Source organism: Podarcis erhardii, assembly GCF_964252035.2.
Source record: "Podarcis erhardii genome assembly, chromosome: 14".
Classification (NCBI taxonomy): domain Eukaryota; kingdom Metazoa; phylum Chordata; class Lepidosauria; order Squamata; family Lacertidae; genus Podarcis; species Podarcis erhardii.
Window position 1 is genome coordinate 17,765,249 of NC_138503.1, and position 24,219 is coordinate 17,789,467.

At 45.5% G+C, this 24,219-nt stretch overlaps 1 protein-coding gene across 3 annotated transcripts in view; it reads right to left on the minus strand.

Annotated features, from left to right (window-relative positions):
* Positions 1-18,587, minus strand: part of ARNT2 (aryl hydrocarbon receptor nuclear translocator 2) — a 155,010-nt gene extending 136,423 nt beyond the window's left edge. The window contains exon 1 of one of the 3 annotated variants that reach the window (XM_081838933.1): positions 18,254-18,587. In XM_081838933.1, coding sequence (XP_081695059.1) covers positions 18,254-18,284 — 31 coding nt within the window. In that variant the 5' untranslated portion in view covers positions 18,285-18,587. Of the gene's footprint in view, positions 1-18,180 lie in introns of all 3 variants that reach the window. The other 2 variants (XM_081838932.1, XM_081838934.1) reach the window with 2 other exon arrangements.
* Between the last annotated feature and the right edge of the window lie 5,632 nt (positions 18,588-24,219).

The following is a 24,219-nucleotide window of genomic DNA, read 5'->3' on the forward strand; positions in this document are numbered from 1 at the left end:
GGTCTCTTCCAACTCTATGATTCTATGAAAATCATCCTACACCATAGGCACCAACCCTATGCGCCACCCCCAAAGTATGTGAGCGAGCCCAGCCAATCATGAGGGGCCGGGCCTCCCTGAGCCTCCCCCATGGCGTCAGCAGGCCTCGCAGACTCCTCCCGATGTGTGTGACATCACACGTGTGTGTTGCGCACATGATGTCACACGCACATGATGAGCCCCCCAATGTCAAGTGGAACTCAGTGCGGCTGTCCCACACATTAAGAGGAAAGGTCCCATTAACAGCAATGGGAAAGGAGGCAAGCAGAGGGGGAAGATTTCAATCAGAACCACAGTGATGTCCAAAGTTTAAAGTTTCCCTCCTGTTTGGTCCCAATCCAGTTTCCCAAACAAACTATTTCCCTTTAGGAAAAAATAACTGCACAAAGGCAAACTACCGGTTGTACCAGTGCTAGACCCATTGAAATTAATGATCTCAAGGTAGTTGTGGCGATTAACCTTAATGGATCTACTATGAGTAGGGTTAGTGTTGGATACAGTCCTCTGTGAGAAACATCACATATAGCTTTGCCATCAGCTGGTGTCTTCCAACTAACACTGGTGCCTATCCTGTTCTCACATATTCAGCCCTCAGTTTTGAGGACCCAAATATTTTCAAACATAAAGCCAAAATAACTCTCCTTCCAGAAGAACAATAGCAAGGCTAGGGCTTATGACTTTTCAACAGAATATGGCTGCCTGCCTGAATGTCTTAATCCTGTGCTGCCAGCCATGGCACAGCTCAGTGGAAAGAGTAACCAGCCCACCAGCAAAGTCTCAGGGGGGTACTTTCCTGGAGGCAGAGTCCATATACAAGGTCCAGTCCAGTGCTAAGGTCAGAAGTATCTCAGTTCACATAGTCAGATGATCCGGGGATCAAGAAACCCGAGGGTCCAAGGTCACACGAATCAAGAAGCAGCAAGGTCTTAGTCAGGAATGACAAATGTTGTTTCCAGCAACTCACTGAGGCTGGAAAAGCTGCTTAAGAAAGCTGAAGCCAGCTGGTTCTCATCAGGAGCAAGAAGGCTGATCAGCAGCAGGTGGAATCACTTCGCCTTCTGCACCTTCAGGCTGCTGTTCAACAGGTGAAGCCGACTCCTGGCCCATTAAACTGAATATTTTGCAATACAGTGGTACCTCGGCTTTCGAACGTCTCAGAAGTCGAACGTTTCGGTTTCCGAATGACAAAAACCCGGAAGTAACTACTTTGGTTTTTGAACGCTTTTGGAAGTCGAACGTGCCACACGGCTTCCGTATGGAGTTTTCCAGAAGTAAAATGCTTCGGTTTTCAAATGCTTCAGAAGTCAAACCGTCTTCCAGAATGGATTATATTCGAAAACTGAGGCACCACTGTACTGATTCCAATTTCTGAAACAGGGCACTTTTATCAAGACTGCCCATTCATTCCAGTAAAAACAACTGTATTACTAGGATAGGTATTTTGTCTAATTGTGATACAACGCAGCTGAACACCGCATCGCAGGAGGCTATCTTAAAACAAAACAGACCACTGGGCCATGTAAGCCTGTATTGCGACGCTCTGACTGCCAGGAGCAATCTAGGTTTCTCATGCTGAAGTTTCGCACTGTACCTGCTACCTAAGCATTTTCACTGGAAAATGCTTTGAGCTATGGCTCCCAAAAATTATTTCCTACCCCAATTTTCTGGAAATGATTCTGGCTGCATTCAAAAAGAGGCTTTCCCTTTCCAAAAGGCATAAAGAGTGCACTTTTATAGAGGCCTTAAAAGCATCCGAGTGTAAATAAGGTACTACAGGCAAGCTAAATACTCATCTATAAATCAACAAAACAGGCCCTTCCCTCCCCCATTTCTGTTTGCAGAATGGACACACACACAAAAAGCAAACCAGCCTTTTCACATGCAAAACAAGAGCAAAGGACAAACCAAAAAAACCACACAAAAAAACACCACAGGCTGTCAGATTTGGCAATTTCATTCTTCTAACTACCACTCCACACAAAAAAAATCCTAGATAATGACACGCCAAAAGAACTCAATGTTCTCAAGTGAGCTTTGGCGAAAAGATGCAAAGAGAGTTGTGTGCAAAGAACGAATGAATGATAATTCAAGTGAAAGAAAGAAGATTGGACAGGGAAATGGGAGGAATTTTGCAGAATTATACCGCACCGTAACTTGTTTTGGGATACCTCATGGGAAGATATTCATAAATAAATATAATTTTGTATACCTTGGGTTGTATGCATATAAAATACCCAGAGTATTTTATTTATTTATTGCATTTCTATCCCACCTTTTTCTTCCAGGGAGCTCAAGGTGGATACAAGGTTCTTCCCCTCATTTAATCCACAAAACATTATTTGACACAAGCCTGAAACACATTTGGATGCTATTATTTTAGTTCTGTCTTGAATTCCACCTCAGCCTACCACATACCAGTCAACATTTCGGGGCAAGGAGGTCTAGGATTGGTTTTTCTTCTTTTTGCAAGTGTAGCCTTCATGGCTACTGACTATCTGTGAGGTAACAAACTTTGCCTCAAGGGTCAAACCCTATCTGCTGACTTCGGTGTTTCCTGTTACATGAGTGATGTATCCACAAAACAGAGAGGTAAATCATTTTCGCAAACTGAACCAAGTTATTCATAGTCAGCAGCGCTTTTAAGGTCAACCAACTTTCTCCAGGAATCGAGGAGCGCTCACACATTAGCATCGCCTATAATGGTTCTGGAATCCTAAATGAGAATCTAACAGAAAACAGAATTAATCCTGGCTCGTGTCCACAAAAAAACCCCACAAAATGTGAGGGGGCCATTAGTCTGTAGCAGGCAGGTGCTCCTTCTACTGTGTGCTCTGGAACCATTTTCCAGTGGCTAAATGGCCATAGTGATTGGTCACAAGTAAAAACATGTGGAAAAAGAAGAAGAGGAGGAGTTTGGATTTGATATCCCGCTTTATCACTACCCTAAGGAGTCTCAAAGCGACTAACATTCTCCTTTCCCTTCCTCCCCCACAACAAACACTCTAAGGTGAGTGGGGCTGAGTGTCAGCATCGCCCTGAGCCAGTGTCACCAACTGGACTCATGCACTTCAACCCCAACTGGGCTAGGCGAGCTGGGTAGCACTTCCAGAGACCACCTCGTCAAAGTGCTGTGGACTCACAGCTTAAAGTTGTGAGCACCAGATTCACTTCCACAATACAGTCGTTGCACAGCAGAGTATAGCAGAGTCTGGCAGTGTATAAACAACTCGGAGAGCAGCTCTGTAAAATATCTTCTTTTATTCTATAACTACAACTATAATACAAAACTATATACAGAGTTAAATAGGTCTAAGCATAAATGAATGCTGCACTGAGTGTCTGCAGCTGCTCTTAGCAGCAACCTTATCTCTACACACGATCTCTAACACTCAGTCTCTCTCTCTCCCCCCCCCCCCCGACACACACACTGACTGACTGACTGACTGACTGACTGACTGACTGACTTGGTGCTGGAGCTGAATAAGTAGAAAGCAAAGCACTGCTCCTCCTCTCTGGAGAATCAGCAGACTCGTCAGGAGATTCTTGGATATGGGAGGGGTGAAATCTCCTCACTGAGAGACTTCAAAGAAGTGTGACTGGCCCAAGGTCACCCAGCAGCTGCACGTGGAGGAGCAGGAAATCAAACCCGGTTCACCAGATTACGAGTCCGCCGCTCTTAACCACTATACCACACTGGCTCTATAATGCCATGGCTGAGCATGTTGGGTTTTTTTGTGTTGTTGTTGTTTTTGCATGCAGAAGGACCCAAGTTCAATACCTGAGTTAAAAGTCAGCCAGGAAAAACTTTTCCTTGCCTGAGACCCTAGAGAGCCACTGCCAGTCAAGAGTATACAATACTAGGCTAGATGAAAAGAGTGTCAGGCTGGAATATCTAACTGAAGAAAATTACTGCAACATACCATGTTGCTGAGCTGGGAAAGGGACTCAACCCTATAGCCCTATGCAGACGTCCAGACGACGCACACCAAATGCGTAGCAGGAGAGAGTGGAAGGAAGAGTTTTATCATGGCAGTGAGCCCTAACCCTGGCCCTGGGACACACATTGTCTGTCTGTCTGTCTGTCTGTCTGTCTGTCTGTCTGTCTGCATCTATGCTGCCTTTGCCCACATCCATTGCGCTCTTTTTCTTTCCAACAGGACAGATGGTGACAGTTAGCACTGGAACTGAGGTGGGGAAGAACCTGACTGGACCAGGCCTCCATGTTGTCACTGCCTGCCTCTGCCTGCCTCCCTTACTCTCGTCTTCCTTCCCACTGAGCATGTGATGGCCAAAGGCCCATGTGGTGGAAGGAGAAAGCCAAGCATGAGCAGGCCTCAATGTTGCCTTTGTATAACCTTCCTTCCTTCCTTCCTTCCTTCCTTCCTGATATTGACCATTGGCCCTGTGGTGCTGGAGCAGTTCCTGGTGCTGTCCCTAGGCCGTCTCTCTTGCTCTTTTCTTCTAGAAACATCTGGAGGGCCGCAAGTTAGCCATGGCTGGTCTACCTGGAAGCTACACGTGTACACTTGCATTTGGAGACCCACCTGTTGCTTCCTTAGACAAATGGGAGCCAGGAGCCCCTGCTGATCTACTGCAAATCACCCAGAGATCTATGAGTAGATCCCAACCTGCCATCTGTCCTTCCCACCCACGCTCTAAACAGACCAAAAAGGCAAACAGGTTATCTTTGCGGGGTTCTTTGCTCTACCGATTGTCGTGAGGAAAAGATTTCAGGACCTCATCTTTCCAACAGTGAGAAACCGCCTCTTCAAATCAAGCCTAAATGAAAGCAAACACCCCGAGGCTCCAGCTCTACAGGCACTAAGATGGGATGGAATAAGCTCCATTGAACCCAGCAAGATATTTTTTGAGCCAATATACCTACAACTGGGCTGGGAGGAAGCAGAGCAGTTAAACCAGAAGCAGCAGCAACAACAACGAATAATAAAAATAAAAAGTCAAGCTAGAATATTTAATTAAAAACAATGGTACAAAGAAAGTTGTTAAATAGTGTGCCACTCTGAGCACCAAGGGAGGGACACCATAAATGTTTCAAAGCATCTGCTAGGAAACCATGTAATTAAACATTTCCTCCTCTCTGCTGGTTTTAGTGGAATAAGTGATGTAAGTGCCTGGGGCACTGAATGTCAGGTGGGTAGTCTGCAGAACCCTGCAGCATGTTCTTAAGCAAAATTATGATTCCCCCCCCCAAAAAAACATGGATCACATCTGCACTATACATTTAACATACTATGATACCTCTGTAATACTCGTGGCTTCCCTCAGAAGAAACCTGGGAAATGTAGTTACAGATAGGTAGCCGTGTTGGTCTGCCATAGTCAAAACAAAACAAATTCCTTCCAGTAGCACCTTAAAGACCAACTAAGTCAGTTCTTGGTATGAGCTTTCGTGTGCATGCACACTTCTTCAGATACACTGAAACAGAAGTTTCCAGACCCTTCTATATAGTGAGAAGGTGGGGAGGGGTATTACTCAGAAGGGTGGTGGGAATGGGTGATTGGCAGATAGCTGTGATGAGCCTGTTGACGACTCTTAACGACTGCAATAGGTCTTACAGGAAAAAGCAAGGGGTGAAAAGGTGAAAAATGGCTTTGTCATGTATAATGAGATAAGAATCCAAGGTCTTTGTTCAGACCAGGTTTCTCCATGGTTTTAAGTTTGGTGATAAGTTGTAATTCAGCAGCTTCTCTTTCCAGTCTATTTCTGAAATTCCTTTGTAGTAAAACAGCTACTTTGAGATCTTGTATAGAATGTCCTGGGAGATTGAAGTGTTCTCCTACTGGTTTCTCTGTCTTGTGATTCCTGATGTCCGATTTATGTCCGTTTATTCTTTGGCGTAAGGTCTGGCCTGTTTGTCCAATATAGAGAGCTGAAGGACACTGTTGGCATTTTATGGCATACACAATGTTAGACGATGAGCAATTAAATAGTCCCGAGATGGTATGTGTGATGTTGTTGGGGCCAGACAATATCACACATACCAACAACATCACACATACCATCTCGGGCGGCACTCATCTCGCTTTATTGGCCGAGGGAGCCGGCGTACAGCTTCCGGGTCATGTGGCCAGCATGACTAAGCCGCTTCTGGCGAACCAGAACACTGCACGGAAACACCGTTTACCTTCCCGCCGGAGCGGTACCTATTTATCTACTTGCACGTTGACGAGCTTTCAAACTGCTAGGTTGGCAGGAGCAGGGACTGAGCAACGGGAGCTCATCCCTTCGCAGGGAATTGAACCGCCAACCTCCTGATCGGCAAGTCCTAGGCTCTGTGGTTTAACCCACGTCCCTGTAAGAGGAATAGGGGTCTCCTAACAACTCTCAGCACCCTTAATGAACTACAGTTCCCAGTATTCTTTAGGGTCATGACGGCTGAAGTGATATCACAGTGCTTCAAATACATAGTGCGGTTGTGGCCCCTGGTACGTGTGCACAAGAAGAAAAGACTGTTCTGCAGCTGGGGGTGGACAAATCTGCCTTTTTTCAGTTTCTCTCAGTTGTTATTTTTTTCCAATCCTGTGTTCAATTCACTTCACTTCTGCATCAGTCTGCATTTTTTTAATCTGAAATGCACAAAAATATAAATTTTCTGCACTTCTCTTATTATACATGCCTTTTGTATGCCTTTTGGTTTAATATACACATTTTTGCAAGCAATTTATCCATAAATGCACTTTCTAATATACGCATTTCTGTATGCATTTATTTTATTTTTTTTACTGCAGAACTGAATTGTTCTGCATGGGGCTGCCCCGGAATGGCAAATAGACATTTAGTATTGGCAACTGCAAGCTTGGTGGCACTTAGCTTATACAGTAGTACCTCGGGTTACATACGCTTCAGGTTACATACGCTTCAGGTTACAGACTCCGCTAACCCAGAAATAGTACCTCAGGTTAAGAACTTTGCTTCAGGATGGGAGGAGAAATTGTGCTCCGGCGGCACGGCAGCAGTGGGAGGCCCCATTAGCTAAAGTGGTGCTTCAGGTTAAGAACAGTTTCAGGTTAAGAATGGACCTCCAGAACGAATTAAGTACTTAACCCGAGGTACCACTGTACTGCCTTAGAAGAAAAGGTGATATATAAATGTAACAAAATAAGCAAATAAATACATCTGAGGAGTGCAGATCTAGGCGGGGAGGCCATTCCTGATCTTGGGCCAACAGTTAATAAAAACTTTCACATATGTCATCTATTTCAAAAGGAGGGGGTGAGAGAAATTGGTGTTCAGAAATTGGTGAACAACTTTCTCCTTCCCCTTGGGAGAAAGCTGGCTGGCCGTCTCTCCCCGCTGATCAGAACTGGGACTTCCTTGAGTGCTGTTTAAGCACTCCAGAGGGCCTGTAGTACAAGGCAAGCATTCATTTATATTTAAACAATGGTAACAGAGAAGAGAGAAGACTGCTGAGCTTGGCGCTGCAATCCCTGCAAGAAATTCTGGCAGGTAGCTACAGTAGCTGTAAAAGGATTTGGATAAGGAGCGGGGGCGGGGGGGTAGGAACTGAGCAAAAAAGCAGGGAGAAAGTTGGAGAAAGGAAACAGCAAGGAGATTGTAGCAAAGGAGAACTGCAGAAAAAAAAGGAAATGGGAACAGAGAAAAAGAGAGGCAAGAAAAAAGTAAGGTAGCTTTGGAGAACTGGGCAAAAGTTGAAAGAATGGAGAAAAGTCTCTGTTTCCCAAGGATCAATAAGGCCCACAATATTCTGGTATTTGAACTCAGAGGCCTTCCATTTTCCTGGGGGTTGGGGTGGGTGATTTGCTATTGCACCAACTAATCCGCTTTTTAAAAATAAAAATGGTTTTCATAATTTTGCAAAAAGGCAAATGTATACATCCTAACACATGAGGAAAACACATGCCACCCGCAGCACATTGATTAAGAGTACCGACACCTCATTTTAAAGCACAATAAACCCTGCTGTGCAAACCTACAGCTCAGTTGGCAGCGCATGAGACTCTTAATATCGAGGTTGTGGGTTCAAATCCCACATTGGGTGAAAAGGGTGTTGGACTAGATGACCCTTGTGCTCCCTTCCGACTCTACAATTCTATGATTCTGTGATAAGGTCAACATATGCTGCGTTGGGTTCGTTGATGGAAGAAATATGGGCTATAAATGTAAGATACGCAAGTATATATATTATGGCAAAAATCTGTCACCTTAAAACAACTAACTGTCTAAATTAGTGGCATAACTTTGACATGCGGTACAATTCTGCTACTACTATTACTACTACTAATAATAATTTATTATTTATACCCCGCCCATCTGGCTGGGCTTCCCCAGCCACTCTGGGCAGCTTCCAAAAAAACATTAAAATACTGTAATACATCAAACATTAAAAGCTTCCCTAAACAGGTTTACTCAGACATACAGTCCAATGGGCCTTACCCCACAAGGCCATTTTTGCAGGCTATTCAAACATGGTTAAAGAATTACCATAATGTCTGCACCACTCCTCAAAACCTGAGCCTAATTTAGGCCTCTGTAATAAAAATTATACGCCCAGATTTAAGAATCGCTCTCAGCGGCTATAAAGCTCTAAAAATGGGCATGCATCAAGAAGGTTCTGGAGCCTGTGTCTCCTTTTTTAAAAAAGGAAAAAGCTGTAACCGCCCCCCCACACTTCACTCTCCTACCCTGTAAATAAAAAATGTCAGTAGAAATTGCTGCCCTTTATCACAAGTTATGGTTTTGCTGACAGTTTTAAAATTAAAAGCTATATCACTGGATGACTTGAAGTAACGCATGGCTGGCCTCAACACACACACACACACACACACACACACACACAGTCAGTTATGAAGTTCCTAGGCAGAAAATATTTCTGTTCACAGCCTCTTCACTTGCTCATGCTAAGTTGGCATGATCTCAGCAAAAATATTATTTTGCAAACCGGCAAGTCTTTTTGCTCGCAACTGAGCCGCATCGCAGCTCATATTTCACGTGATAGAGCACCCTGCTTGAGCCCCAAGGACGAAGTTCAGTGGATTTCTGGACATTGTTCGATGGTTTGTGCTAAAAGCCAAGTCACAACGCTACAATAACAGCAATACAATAAATCCGTATTTGAGCTTCTTGCAGACAATCCCATGCAGAGGTGGGAACTCTGTGATTCCTAAATGAGACATGGCAGGTCTCATCCAACTGCTCCTAAGATTCTTTTAACTAAGAAGATTCTCATACAGTGGTACCTCAGGTTACATATGCTTCAGGTTACATACGCTTCTGGTTACAGACTCCGCTAACCCAGAAATAGTGCTTCAGGATGAGAACAGAAATTGGGCTCCGGCGGCGCGGCAGCAGCAGGAGGCCCCATTAGCTAAAGTGGTGCTTCAGGTTAAGAACAGTTTCAGGTTAAGAACGGACCACCAGAACAAATTAAGTACTTAACCTGAGGTACCACTGTACTGCCTTTCAATATGAAACTGCAACAATGGCCTCTGAAAACACAGCAGAATATTTTCCGACAACATTTTAAAAATCGAATAGGAACATAGGAAGCTGCCTTATTCCAAGTCAGACAACTGGGCCCATCTAACTCACTATTGTCCACACTGGCCAGCAGCAGTACTTTGGGGTTTCCAGCAGTGGACATTCCCAGTTCCTCCTGGAGGTGCCAGGAATTGAATCTGGTACCTTTTGCACACAATGCAAGTGCTCTACCACTGAGCTATGGTGTGCAAAACACAAAACCAGGAACTGCAGAGAATTTGTGCTAACAAATTCTACAAAAGCCTAATTAAGTGAAGAATGGTTTAACCTGCGTCTGGAAGGGCCATGTTGTCTTCTAAAGGTGAGCATACCAAGGTTCTAAGGCCGGTCCTAGACTTCAAGAAAGTTGACCTAGGCTCCATGTACAGTGGTACCTCGGGTTACAGATGCTTCAGGTTACAGACTCCATTAACCCAGAAATAGTCCCTCAGGTTAAGAACTTTGCTTCAGGATGAGAACAGAAATCGTGCGGCGGTGGCGCAGTGGCAGCGGGAGGCCCCATTAGCTAAAGTGGTACCTCAGGTTGAGAATAGTTTCAGGTTAAGAACAGGCCTCCAGAACGAATTAAGTTCTTAACCCAAGGTACCACTGTAATTATTTTAAGTTAATTTAATTTATTAGTTTTATACACCACCCTTCCTCATAAGATCTCAGGATGGTTGACAGAAAACAGGATAAAAACAAGTAAATAATTAGAAACAAAACAGCAAAACAGTCACAGGGACGCAGGTGGCGCTGTGGGTAAAAGCCTCAGCGCCTAGGGCTTGCCAATCGAAAGGTTGGCGGTTCGAATCCCCGCGGCGGGGTGCGCTCCCGCTGCTCGGTCCCAGCGCCTGCCAACCTAGCAGTTCGAAAGCACCCCCGGGTGCAAGTAGATAAATAGGGACCGCTTACTAGCGGGAAGGTAAACGGCGTTTCCGTGTGCTGCGCTGGCTTGCCAGATGCAGCTTTGTCACGCTGGCCATGTGACCCGGAAGTGTCTCCGGACAGCGCTGGCCCCCGGCCTCTTGAGTGAGATGGGCGCACCAACCCCAGAGTCTGTCAAGACTGGCCCGTACGGGCGGGGGTACCTTTACCTTTACCTTAGCAAAACAGTAGCTATCGGCTTGGCTGCTTAGTATATTTGGGTGTTCCTGGTGCTGTTAAATCGGCATTTTCTGCATTTTTAAAGTTCTGTTTTAAACTATTAACTCCTTAAACCTTGGGAAATCAGCTAATAAATGTCTTTTATAATACTTCCTTGGTTATATTCATCACAAAAGGCATCAGTTTAAAGTATCCTACCACGGGGTGTGGACAGTAACAGAAGCATGATTGAAGAATGAGATATAAACATACCGTATTTTTCGCTCCATAAGACACACTTTTCCCGTCCTAAAAAGTAAGGGGAAATGTGTGTGCATCTTATGCTCCTTGCGGCTCTTGCGGGCTTTTCCCCAGGAGGGAGAAGGGACTGACTGGCTGCCCTTCTCCCTCCTGGGGAAAAGCCTGCAAGCACCACACACATATTTGATTTCAATATACCGTATTTTTCACTCCATAAGACGCACCTAGCTCTGCTCAGCGCTCCCTTTAAAAAAAAAATATTAAAATTCTTGCAATCCCCTTCTAAAAACTAGGTGCGTCTTATGGAGTGAAAACTACGGTATATTGAAATCAAATATGTGTAAGACATAGCAAGTTCTGATGAGTTGGGTCTTAAATTTGGGGAAGACAGTGTCATTCGGGATGGTGCCAAACTGCTCCTCCCAAGCTACCCAGAATCATAGGAAGCTTCCCACTACCAAGTCAGACCATTGGTCCATATAACTCAGTATTGTCTACTCTGACTGCCAGCAGCTTTCCAGGATATCAGATTAGGATCTTCCCCCAACCCTATCTGGAGATGCTGAGAAATTAACCAGGGGCCTTCTGTATCCTAAGCAGATACTCTTCCACTGAGCTACAGGCCTTGCCCATTCATTCTCGACAGATCTGAACCAACTACTTGCAGAGAGCTTTTGGTAACAGGTCAAGGGCCACATGAAATGAGGTTGGAGGCCACATGTGGTCCTGGGGGGGGTACCCTGGTCCCACCCTTATTCCCAAATAACAGTCCTATGTAGTCCAAAAATGCACCTAGAAGCCTAGCAGGTATATTATCTCACTTTTTATTGCTCTGAGTTGTAGCCAACTAAGTCTTACTTGGAGCAGACCGACTGAATATGCCAGAGTTAAGTTAGCTGCATCCATTAGTTCCAATGGGTCTACTCTGAGTAGCACTAAGATTGACTACAACCCCATCTTTCTTGTTTCATAACAGGGGTCAGCAAACTTTTTCAGCAGGGGGCCAGTCCACTGTTCCTCAGACTTTGTGGGGGGCTGGACTATATATTTTTTTTTGGGGGGGGACGAATTCCTATGCCCCACAAATAACCCAGAGAAGCATTTTAAATAAAAGGACACATTCTACCCATGTAAAAACATGCTGATTCCCGGACCATCTGTGGGCCAGATTTAGAAGACGATTGAGCCAGATCCAGCCCCCGGGTCTTAGTTTGCCTACCCATGCATAAGACCAAGGAAGATACAAAAGATGGTAGCCAATCTTAGTCCTACTCAGAGTAGACCTGCTGAAATGAATGGGCATGGCTGAATTACATCTGTTAATTTCAATGGCTCTACTCTGAGCAGATCTAACAATGGGTGAACCAACCCTAAGGCTGGAATCCTACACACATTTACTTGAGAGTAAGTTCTGTTGAACTCAGCGGGACTTACTTCTGAGTAGACATGCGTAGGCTTGCACCTTAGATTGCCATTTGCAACCCATCACATTTTGCTTAATTACCAAAACGTGACTCTCAAATTGAGAGGAATTATGGCCTGAACAAAAAAAAATTGAACCACAGAACCCAGAGAAAATTCAAATGATTGCATAATTTCTTGAAAAAAACAGCCACACCTTCATGAGTTTTTGTGTAGGCTGCATTTAACCTTTCTTTCATTTCATGTCTCACCCTTTAATTTAATGAGACAGAAATCTCAGTCTTTACAAGAATACATATTAGGCTTCCTACACACTTTAAAATTTTATTGCCAACTTCAGCATAACTTGGAGATGAAGAAAAGTCTATTGTACCCAAGACTTCAACTGTTCTGGTTCAAAAAGGGGAAAGCAGAGATAGAAACGCTGTAAAATTTTGTGTTCCCATCCAAATCACTAAACATGAGAGATCAAACTGCAGGATCACACGTACAAACCATGCCTTACATGCAAGTTTTCCAACCACACAAGCTCAGCACTGCAAAAGACTGTTGTTGAACCTACATGAATTCCATTTTTAGAAATGCATTAATCATTTCATTAAATTAATCAATAAAACAATGGATGCAATCATAGTCAAATCTATAATTATTCAGTTTTCCTGTCCCTAGAGGGAAAGGGACCCCTGACCATTAGGCCCAGTCGCGAACGACTCTGGGTTGCGGTGTTCATCTCGCTTTACTGGACGAGGGAGCCAGCGTACAGCTTCCAGGTCATGTAGCCAGCATCACTAAGCCGCTTCTGGCGAACCAGAGCAGCGCACGGAAACGCCATTTACCTTCCCACCAGAGCAGTACCTATTTATCTACTTGCACTTTGACGTGCTTTCAAATTGCTAGGTTGGCAGGAGCAGGGACCGAACAGCGGGAGCTCACCCCGTCGCAGGGATTCGAACCACCAACCTTCTGATTGGCAAGCCCTAGGCTCTGTGGTTTAGACCACAGCGCCACCCACATCCTTCCTATCCCTACGAAGTCCCTAAACTTAGTATGTTATCAGCTTTCATGGCCTTTCACCCCTTAAAATCTGAACAAGGGAAATTTGTGTTATTAAGTTGGAAAGTCTTTAAATACTTTAAGAATCATTCCAATCAAAATACATTTCCATGTAGGGTTTTGAATTTGTTTTAGTAAAGAACATTTAAACCACACTAAGGCTGCAACCTAAGTAAAGTGACTCAGTGGGACTTACTTCTGAGTAGCCAACATGCATAGGATTGTACTATAAATGCATTTTTATTTTTCCCCCCATTCACAGCCATGCATTTCGCACAACTGCTTTGGTCACTGGGAAAGAAAAATATAATACAGCACAGGGAAATTAATGTGGTGTGCTTTTTTTGTTTAGTTCTGCTTTCTAAATATAAGTCAAATGAACATGCTAAATTGGTAAAGACAATATGAAACTATCCCAGTTCAATCCACCGCTCCCCTGAAAACCCACTGGACATGGTGGGACTTACTCCAGAGTAAACATGCATACAGTAGGTTTGTGTTGTATGTCAGATCACAGCGTCTGATTCTGGAGTCGTCCTTTCCAACTTTAGAATCTTTGAGAACTGGTTAAAATTAAAATGCTCCTAAACTCAGTTTGAGAACTCTCATTTAAAAACCCATAGAAAATGGGAAAGATCAGCTGCTGGAACAAGATCTCTGATCCTGTGAGGTCTACTTGCAATTAAGAATAGGAAAAACAAAACCGTTCACCATTTCGCTTTTCTGCATCTACTCACTTGGCTTTTATGGAGGTAAAACGAATTCCACCTTTTAAATATTCTTTTTTTAGAAAAAAAAAAAAAGGCATGAAAACATAGGCTAGGAAATATGCATTTCATCATCTTTTCATCAAATATTGATTTTAATTAAAGATTTAAAGATTTCTAATTAAAAATGGATCTCCAGGCCAGTGATCTGTTTTGGACTAATCGTCATGGCGCAGGACTCCTCACCGAGAGAACTGGCTCCGCTTCAACCTTGGCAGATTTTTAAGGGTCATAAAACGGGCAAATGTCAAGATTCTTCCTTGATTAACAGCCTGATCCTAAGTGTGTTTACTCAGAAGTAAGTCCCAATGTGTCCAGCTAGTAACACAGCATTAGGATTGCAGTTCTGAAGACCAATCCAGTCTTCACTTTTACATAGGACTAAGTCCTTCCACGGAATTCAAGAGGATTTGACCCCAACAATGATTGCCCTAGACTTGTGTTAAATCGTTGAGGCTTTTGTTCTATTAAGCTAAAGGTAAAGGGACCCCTGACCATTAGGTCCAGTCGTGACCGACTCTGGGGTTGCGGCGCTCATCTCGCCTCATAGGCCGAGGGAGCTGGCGTACAGCTTCCGGGTCATGTGGCCAGCAGTGGCATAGCGTGGGTTGTCAGCACCCGGGGCGAGGCAAGTAATTTGCGCCCCTAACCCTGGATTTGCGCCCCCTAACCCTATCCCTAACCCTAACCCCCAGATGTTGCGCCCGGTGCGGCCGGCCCCCCCTGCACCCCCCACGCTACGCCACTGGTGACCAGCATGACTAAGCCGCTTCTGGTGAACCAGAGCAGCACACGGAAACGCCGTTTACCTTCCCACCGGAGCGGTACCTATTTATCTACTTGCACTTTGACGTGCTTTCGAACTGCTAGGTTGGCAGGAGCAGGGGCCCTTTAATTAGGCTGCTTGTTCCTGAACTTTCAGAGGAAAGAACACTGGACTTCATCATGGCCAACGGACTCAGGGATGACGGGAGTCATATTCCAACAACATCTGGAGAGAATCAGCTGGCCACACCTAGGGATGTTGGGAGAATTCCATCAGAAAGGAGAGAGAAAAACCACTATAATCTACACGATCGTCCATAGTCTGGAACCCAAATCATGTAAGCCAATGCAAACTACTGTTGTGGTTTCAGTCCATAAGTAATTTTGTTGTCTTGTGCATGGTATTCATGTTTTCCTTCCAATGAAGTCCATTGAATTACATACCGTATTTTTTGCTCTATAAGACGCACCAGACCACAAGACGCACCTCGTTTTTGGAGGAGGAAAACAAGAAAAAAAATATTCTGAATCTCAGAAGCCAGAACAGCAAGAGGGATCGCTACGCAGTGAAAGCAGCAATCCCTCTTGCTGTTCTGACTTCTGGGATAGCTGTGCAGCCTGCATTCGCTCCATAAGACGCACACACATTTCCCCTTACTTTTTAGGAGGGAAAAAGTGAGTCTTATAGAGCAAAAAATACAGTAATTAATTGAAGGCAGCGACCAGAGGAAATCTTGGACACATGAAGAACCAAGTGTGGGAAACCAATTTTGGGGGGAAACTGACTTAAAATGTGTCTCAATTTGTGGCTGATTTTGTAAAAATTTGGAAAACTGATAAAAACAATGTGGCAAGAAATAATAATAATAACATGATTAATTATATTAGTTTTGGCCTCCCCAGCCACTCTGGGCAGCTTCCAACAAAATATTAAAATACAGTAATGCATCAAACATTAAACAAATGGCTTTAGATACCTATTGGGTCCATAAATTACTATATAGCAAATATTCAACATAAAAAACAGTGACAATTTGTTGTTGACAAAGGACAGCTGGACATATAAAGGGCCCCATTACCTTCAGGAGGTTAGGGACTCATCAAACCTAAATCCAGCCCTGCTCCAGATGGTGGAGATGTCAGGTGCCATCCTGGTGCTCAGGTATCTTCACTTGGTTGCAAGTGGCCGATAGTCAGGTGCAAAATGCACCTGGCACCTGGCCAAATTTGAACACTGTGTACAAAGGTATACAAATGTACATTCATTGCGCCTCCCCCATTTGCTTCTATCTCCACTACCCCTGGGTTGTGGCCCCTGAAAGGTTGCCTAGGAGAGAGTGTGACCCTCGGGCTGGAAAAGGGTTTCCCACCCCTGGCTTGAAAGGGAGGGGTGTTAAGGAGAAGCTTGATAGAATATGGATGGGCAACCTGTGTCAAGGATAGAGGGAGGCAATGGCACTCCTAGGCTACAGCATGAGGGAACACAGGCTGTGCTGAAGCATAGAGTTGCAGTTGCACTGCTGCTGGACCAGTTCAGCATCCTGTTCTCACAGTGGTCAACCAGATGGCTGTGGGAAACCAGGGAGCAGGCCATGAGAGCAGAACAGCTCTCTTCCCACTTGTAGTCCCCAGTAAAAAAGGTAAAGGTAAAGGACCCCTGGATGGTTAAGTCCAGTCAAAGGTAACTATGGGGTTGAGGTGCTTATTTCGCTTTCAGGCCAAGGGAGCTGGTGTTTGTCCACAGACAGCTTTCCAGGTCAGGTAGCCAGCATGACTAAACTGCTTCTAGCACAACTGGACAGTGTGATGAGTGCCAGAGCTCACGGAAACGCCGGTTACCCTCCCGCCGCAGCAGTACCTATTTATCTACTTGCACTGGTATGCTTTCGAACTGCTAGGTTGGCAGGAGCTGGGAAAGAGCAACAGGAGCTCACTCTGAGGCAGGGACTCAAACCGCCAACCTTCTGATCAGCAAGCCCAAGAGGCTCAGTAGTTTAGACCAGAGTGCCACCCGCATCCCTGGTACCCAGTAACTAGCATTCAGAGGTGTACTGCCTCCAGTGCTGGAGGTAACACACAGCCGTCCTGGCTAGTAGTCAACCAATAGGCTTCTCCTCCATGCCTTTGTCCAATCCTCTCTTAAAATCAAAGTGCCACCATCCTAGGCTTTGGAAAACATGTGACACACTTGCCATAAAAGCTGGCCCATACTGCAGTAACAGTTTTCAAACACACACACACTTGTCACAAATTCTCTCTCCCTGCCCCCAAAATAATAATTATTAGAAGACAGAAGCATAAAGTTATGGCAGAATTGATTTAGGTTCCGTATCCATCAAACCTCCTGAATTCTAAAAATGCATGAAACTATTGATGAAGTTAGTGCAGAAATTGCCTCCCATCAAAGGAGGACATGAAGGTCTGAGGGGGTTTCTTGGTCAACAGATTCAGAACATAATCACAAAAGGCCAACATTTCTTCCAGGGCTCATACAAATGTAAAGGCCGGTGCCTGCATTTCTCAATAGCTGCAGGAGACTGGCTCCTACAGAATTTGTTCTGGACTCAGTGCCAGTCCTGTTGATCAGTTTTGTCCAAAACAATGGAGGAAGAAGTGGATTGCAAAGTTGCCAACTTTTTAAGCATCCCCAGTTCCTGTGCCTTCTACAGATACCTGATCTGCAGAGATTAGCAGCTGGCAACTTTCATCCTTTCCTCACACTAAAAAGCTCCACCTGCTAGATCCTGCACTTCAAGCACGTACAAGAAAGGAACAGGATTGGGATTTGTTTTTAACTTATCAGTTGGCACCCGTAAGGGGAAGGGCCTATTATCTCAGATGGCAGAACACATGTTTCCCATGCTGAACATCCCAGGTTCCATCTCCCTCACCTTCAGGTTTCCAGAAAGAGATCAGATTGTGTGAAAGATGACACCCAAAGGGCCAATCAGAACAGACAAAAGAACTGGATATGTCAAGGAAGGATTCTGGGGCTGCCTGCCGCCTGGGTCTCCGCTAGAACATTATAAATGTCCCCCCTGTGGATGCATCCGTGGGAACATCAGCATGCCTACTCAGAAGCAAGCCCCACTGAGTCCAGCGAGGCTTTCTCCCGAGGAAGCCTGCAGGCTCCTGGAACCTTAGTAGCAGCAACGGGCGACAGTAACCAAGGGCGCAGATGGTGAGGGCCGATGCTTTCCCCCCGGGGGCCATCCCTCGGGGTGGGGGTGGGGGGACACCCCTGCGGGGTGGCCGGTGTGCGTGTGTATGTGCGAGATCGCACCGGTACCTTCCGAGCCAAGGCGTTTCTGTCAGCAGCAGCAGCAGGAGCAGCAGCAGCAGCAGCGCCCACAGCTACTCACCGGGTGGATTAACAGCCGCCGGCGTTGCCATCTTGTCTCTGGAAGAACTAAGATAAATTGCGAGCTGGGGGCAGCTGGAGGGGGCTGGCTATAAGGTGGACCGAGGAGGAGGAGGAGGAGGAGGAGGGCTGATGCTCTGCTGCGCAGCCCAAGGAAGATGGGGAGGGACGGGTCGGAGCCGCCTCCCCGCCCGCAGCCACACAAAGGCAGGCGTCCGCGCAAGGGGATCCGCGCGCGCGGCGAGACTGGGAAATGCAGCTCGGGGCGCGCGGGCTGCTTGCGCGCGGTTAGCCAAGATGTCTGATCTGATGAGAATCCCTTTTTTTCCCCCTCTCCCTTTTTTTTTGCAATCGCTTCTGCACATGCTCAGCGCGCGCGCACCCCTCCCCTCGCTGCCCACCTCAGTCCGAAGTGAGCATGTGCCAAGGAGCCGCACATGTGCGCTGGCCAAGTGAAGCTGCTGCCCTCACTTTGCGCCCTCAGCCTCGCTCGCTTGGGTACCTCTCCATCAAGGGCGCACGCTGCCGCTGCGTGTCATATGCCGCTAATAGGCATTAAAAAAATAACCTCAAACGCTGTAACATTTAATGCATTTACAGTAGTGTCATTACTTACTGCTAAAGTACTGCTGATTTATTTATTTTTTACCCCGTAGTAAAAAAAAGTATCAAATGCAGAAAACATAAGACAGACGGTTGTGTGCCAGCGCTATACCTTTGAAGCACATTCTTCCTGCAAAGAATTCTGGGCACTGTAGTTTACCCCATAAGTAAAGGGACCCCTGACCACTAGGTCCAGTCGCAAACAACTCTGGGGTTGCGGTGCTCATCTCGCTTTACTGGCTGAGGGAGCCGGTGTACAGCTTCCAGGTCATGTGTCCAGCAGGACTAAGCCACTTCTGGCGAACCAGAGCAGTGCACGGAAACGCCGTTTAGGTTCCCGCTGGAGTGGTACCTATTTATCTACTTGCACTTCGTGCTTTAGAACTGCTTGGTTGGCAGGCGCTGGGACCGTAAAACGGGAGCTCACCCCGTTGCAGGGATTCAAACCGCCGACCTTCTGATCGGCAAGCTATAGGCTCTGTGGATTAACCCACACCACCACCCGCTCTGTGGTTTAACTCACAACGCCACCCGCAAACCCTTATGGAGTTGCAATTGCCATCAATCCTCAACAAACTACGAGGCACAGAATTCCTTGAGGGGATGAAAGTGCTTTAAATCAGCGGCGTAGCGTGGGTTGTCAGCACCCAGGGCAAGGCAAGTAATTTGCGCCCCCTAACCCAGGGCAAGGCAAGTAATTTGCGCCCCCTAACCCCTAACCTGCCGCCGCTGCCAGCTTCTTCTTGCTGCTGCCTGGGCTGGGGTATTTATGGTAAGGTAGCCATGGCGGCGGCGGCGGGTCCGTGTCAGGTGATCTGAGGCGAGTTGCCACTGGCGCTGCCGCCCAAACGATGCCGCTTGCCCGGAGGAGGAGGAGGGCAGAGAGGTGAGGAAAATGCAACATGGCCCAGTAGCTGCAGCAGCAGCAGCAGCGGCAGGGCTGTGAGGAGGGGCTGCCTGGCGCGCCCTCCACGGACCTGATGCGCGGGGACCGCGGCGAGCGCTGAGAGTCGCTGCCTGCCGGACGCCTTCAGCCCGGATGTGCGCACAGCTTGTCGGTTCCACGAGACATGGGGCTCTGCTACAGCCTGTGCCCGAGGCTCTTCGGCGACTCTGGAGGCGGCGAGCGTGCCCCCCCCCCAGATGTTGCGCCTGGTGCGGCCGGCCCCCCCTGCACCCCCCACGCTACGCCACTGCTTTAAATATAATACGCAAACAAGTAAATTTATATTTCATTATAGTACTTAATGTTGTGAGTTTGAGAGGCAGGGTTAGGCTATATGCCTGAGTCCCTTTTCTAATTCCTGGATCCAACAAGAATTCAATTGCTGGAATAGCCAGGGCAGCTTCTTGGGGAGGTAATGGCCCCTTAAGTATGGCTCATTAAGGTAGCAAAGGAAGTGGCTCTGTGCCAGAAGGGAAATAGATGGGGGGGGCCTCCCTCAGCTGTCTGTTAGAAGGCAAAGGCAAAAGTTGGTGTGTGAACTAGAAGTGTGAAGCTGGAAGCAGGCTGGACAACTGGAGTGACAGAGCCATGCCTGATCTCTGCTGGGATCCAAGGCTGTGGCTATGGGAGAAGCAAGACTCTCTTGGGGTGTTAATCCTGTGAGCCCCTCCAGCATAGGCTCACATTGTATATATAGGCCAATATCCTGCATTTCTGAACCTGTTTATTCTGAGTGCACTATGTTTATGATTTGATAAACAGCACAAAGAACTTCATTGCCTGGTGGAAAAGAAGTGTAAATGATAAAATGGGGGCGCCATTCATTATCCTAAGACAGGGGTTCCCAAACTGTGGCCCGTGAACCACAGTAGTCAGTGAGCTCCATTCAGGTGGTCTGTGGCATGTTTGCATTAAATGAGAGTAGCAGTGTGGTGTAGTGGTTAGAGTGTTGGACTAGGACCAGGTGGGAGACCAGGGTTCAAATCCCCACTGTGCCATGAAGCTCTCACTGGGTCAGTCACTGCTTCTCAGCCTAACCTACTTTACAGGGTTGTTCTGAGTTGTAAAATGCAGAATAGGAGAAATTTGTAGGCCACCTTGAGCTTCTTGGTGGAAATGTGAAATATAAAGGCTTTTAAAAAAAACAACAAAAAAACACCATATTGATTTTAAATTGTATTTAAAATGCAAATTGTAAGACAAGGTAACAAAGAAAAGAAGCAATAAAAATATAATTAAAAACCATGCAGCATCTAGCATGGCACATTACAAGTGCTACAATAGGCAGAAAATTCATTAAATAGTTCTCAAAGATCATCAATCATTTTCAAGTGGTCCAGCAGGGCAGACAGATGTGGAGTTTGGGAACTGCTGTTTTAGGCTGTGCCAGAAGCCCTCCTCCCAAACAGGTAGCTTGTCCCACCCTCTCCCTTGCAGCAGCACCAGGATTTAACTAAAGAAAGGGCACTATTCAGAGACCTTATGTAACTCAAAAATCCAAACAAGGCTGCAATCCTAAACTTGCTTACTTGAAAATTTATCCCATTATCAAAATCAATGCTTACTGTTTAACTACATATTGATCTGTTCAATTTATTGCTCTCTTGAGAGTATTTATTTTGAACTTAAATTCTAACAAAGAGAAAAGTCTGAAATGTGCTATTATTTATGCTTTGGAAAGCTACAATTCCTGGAATGGTTTAACAATCAATCCCTCTTGCCAGGGAACTCTGGGAATTGCAGTTCTGTGAGGGGCATAGGTGGTCTGCTAACAACTCTCAGCATCCTTAACGAACTACAGTTCCCAGGATTCTTTGCAGGAAGCAGCGGCTGTTTAAAGTGGACTGCTTTAAACATATGGTGCAGACAGGGCATAAGGAATGGAGTTTAGTGGGTGCTGCTAAAAGAAGCAAACTAATTCACAGGAGTAAGGAGCAATGCAAGGCAGGGTAGGCCTTTCATTTACTGGATGAGTAACCTACAGTCTCCTATTGGTCTTTAAGGTGCTACTGGAAGGAATTTGTTTTGTTTTGACTATGGCAGACCAACACGGCTACCTATCTGTAACTGGAACTACAGTCTCCTAGTCATTAAGATGCAAATTGGTATAGAGGGCTATATTTCATCACTAGGTCAGCTTTGGCAGAACAATAATGAGCTGCACCATCCTGAGAAAGTGCTTAAACTCTAGCCCCTTGATGGTTTATTGGTTATATATATATATATATATATATATATATATATATATATATATATACATATATATATATACATATACACAATTTTAAGAAAATGATTAATTAAAAACAATTGAATATTGCACAATATATTTTCTGCACCGCTCTCTTTGGGAGGTTAATGAACTTCCTTCTTTCGAAAATTATAAAAGGAGAAATGAATATACAGTATTTCCTTTAAACTAGGGGGTTTGCCTTAGAAACAGCCAAACAAAATTAGATGTGGGTGATCTGTGATCAATGCCCCCAATCCCCTAGAACTACAAATCTATTGCAGTTCTGGGGCAGGAGTCAGAAAGACTCCCATGACTGTTCCACCAAACAAAACATCTCCAAAAACTCACAGATCTGGGTATATTTCTAAAGGATTTACATGTGTACAGCAAAGATGGTCTCTGTAGTTGGACTACAAGTCCCATCATCCACAGCCAGATAGCTGGCAAAAATGATATGAACTGTAGTCCAACAACAGATTATCCTCCCTGCCAGCTGGGATCCAGAATATTGTGAGGGATTATTATTATTATTATTATTATTATTATTATTATTATTATTATTATTCCCCACCCATCTGACTGGATTGCCCCAGCCAGTCTGGGCTGCTTTCAACATAAATAAAAACATAATAAAACATTAAACATTTTTTAAAATCCCTATACAGAGCTGCCTTCAGATGTCTTCTAAAGGTTGTATAGTTATCTATCTTCTAAAGCAGGCATCTCCAAACTCGGCCCTCCAGCTGTTTTGAGACTACAACTCCCATCATCCCTGACCACTGGTCCTGTTAGCTAGGGATGATGGAAGTTGTAGTCCCAAAACAGCTGGAGGGCTGAGTTTGGGGGTGTCTGTCCCAAAGTGATGTCTCCCCCCGCCCCTTCTTAGCAGCACTGTAAACAAGTCCCTTATAAGATGTAAGCATTTGGAAATCTGGTTTTAAATGAGACCTGGCCTCTCCATCTTACTAACAGCAACTCTTATTATGATGCCAATGACATTTCATGCGTAATTCAGTTTAGCCTTGTAGATGAAAGGAGAGAAGAAAAACTCTCAACAACACTCCAGTCCTAATCAAACCCCTCAGTTGTATTGTTTTATCTTGAGCAGACTGTGTAGCAGGAGAGTTCTTTATTTATGACCCAACTGGTAAACATGCATGAGATACAGATTACTTCCCCCAACTAAAAAAAAAAAAAAAGTGAATTAAAATTGCATACTATATACCTTGAGAAATTCTGCAGTGCAGAGTTAGCCTCTGAATCAAATATATGGAACAAAGACATCTTTGTGTAACTGCTAGAAAGAAAATCACCATTGACCTGCACAGTATTTCCACCTCTTTACAGAAGGCGGATTGACCCACTGCAGACATCATTTATGTTGACCAAGACACCCCAATATATGGCAATATATTCAGTATACCCAGGGACAGATTCTAAACACACCAACTAGTCTCTTAATCAATGTGTGATGCTGGTCAATACTAATAATGATAGGACATAGTAGCAGCTTTGCAAAACTGCATTGACGCCTGAATGAACATACGGGGTTTCCTTGCAAAAGACTCATTTGTGCACATCAACAAAACACATCGAGCTCTCCTCCTCCATGTACTGTTTCAGTTGCATGCAGCATTACTGTAGGTAAAGGAAAAGGACCTCTGGAAAGTTAGGTCCAGTCAAAGGCAACTATGGGGTTGCAGCGTTCATCTCACTTTCAGGCTGAGGGAGCCAGCATTTGTCCACAGACAGCTTTCTGGGTCATGGCCAGCATGACTAAACCACTTCTGGCACAACGGAACACCGTGACGGAAAGCAGAGCGCACGGAAATGCCGTTTTACCTTCCCGCTGCAGTGGTACCTATTTATCTACTTGCACTGATGTGCTTTCAAACTGCTAGGTTGGCAGGGGCTGGGACAGAGCAACGGGAGCTCACCCCGTCGGGGGGATTCGAACCACTGACCTTCTGATTGGCAAGCCCAAGAGGCTCAGTGGTTTAGACTACAGTGCCACCCTCGGATATGCACGAGGACCTTTGGCAATGGCATGCTAATGCTGCATGCAACTGGGCCAGCACTCATGGGACAGAAATGCTCAAACATTACCCCTGTGAAGGGACATAGGCTTGGGCTTCCACCTAAGGCAGTTGCAAGACATTTCTGTGTCTCTGCATGACAATCTAAA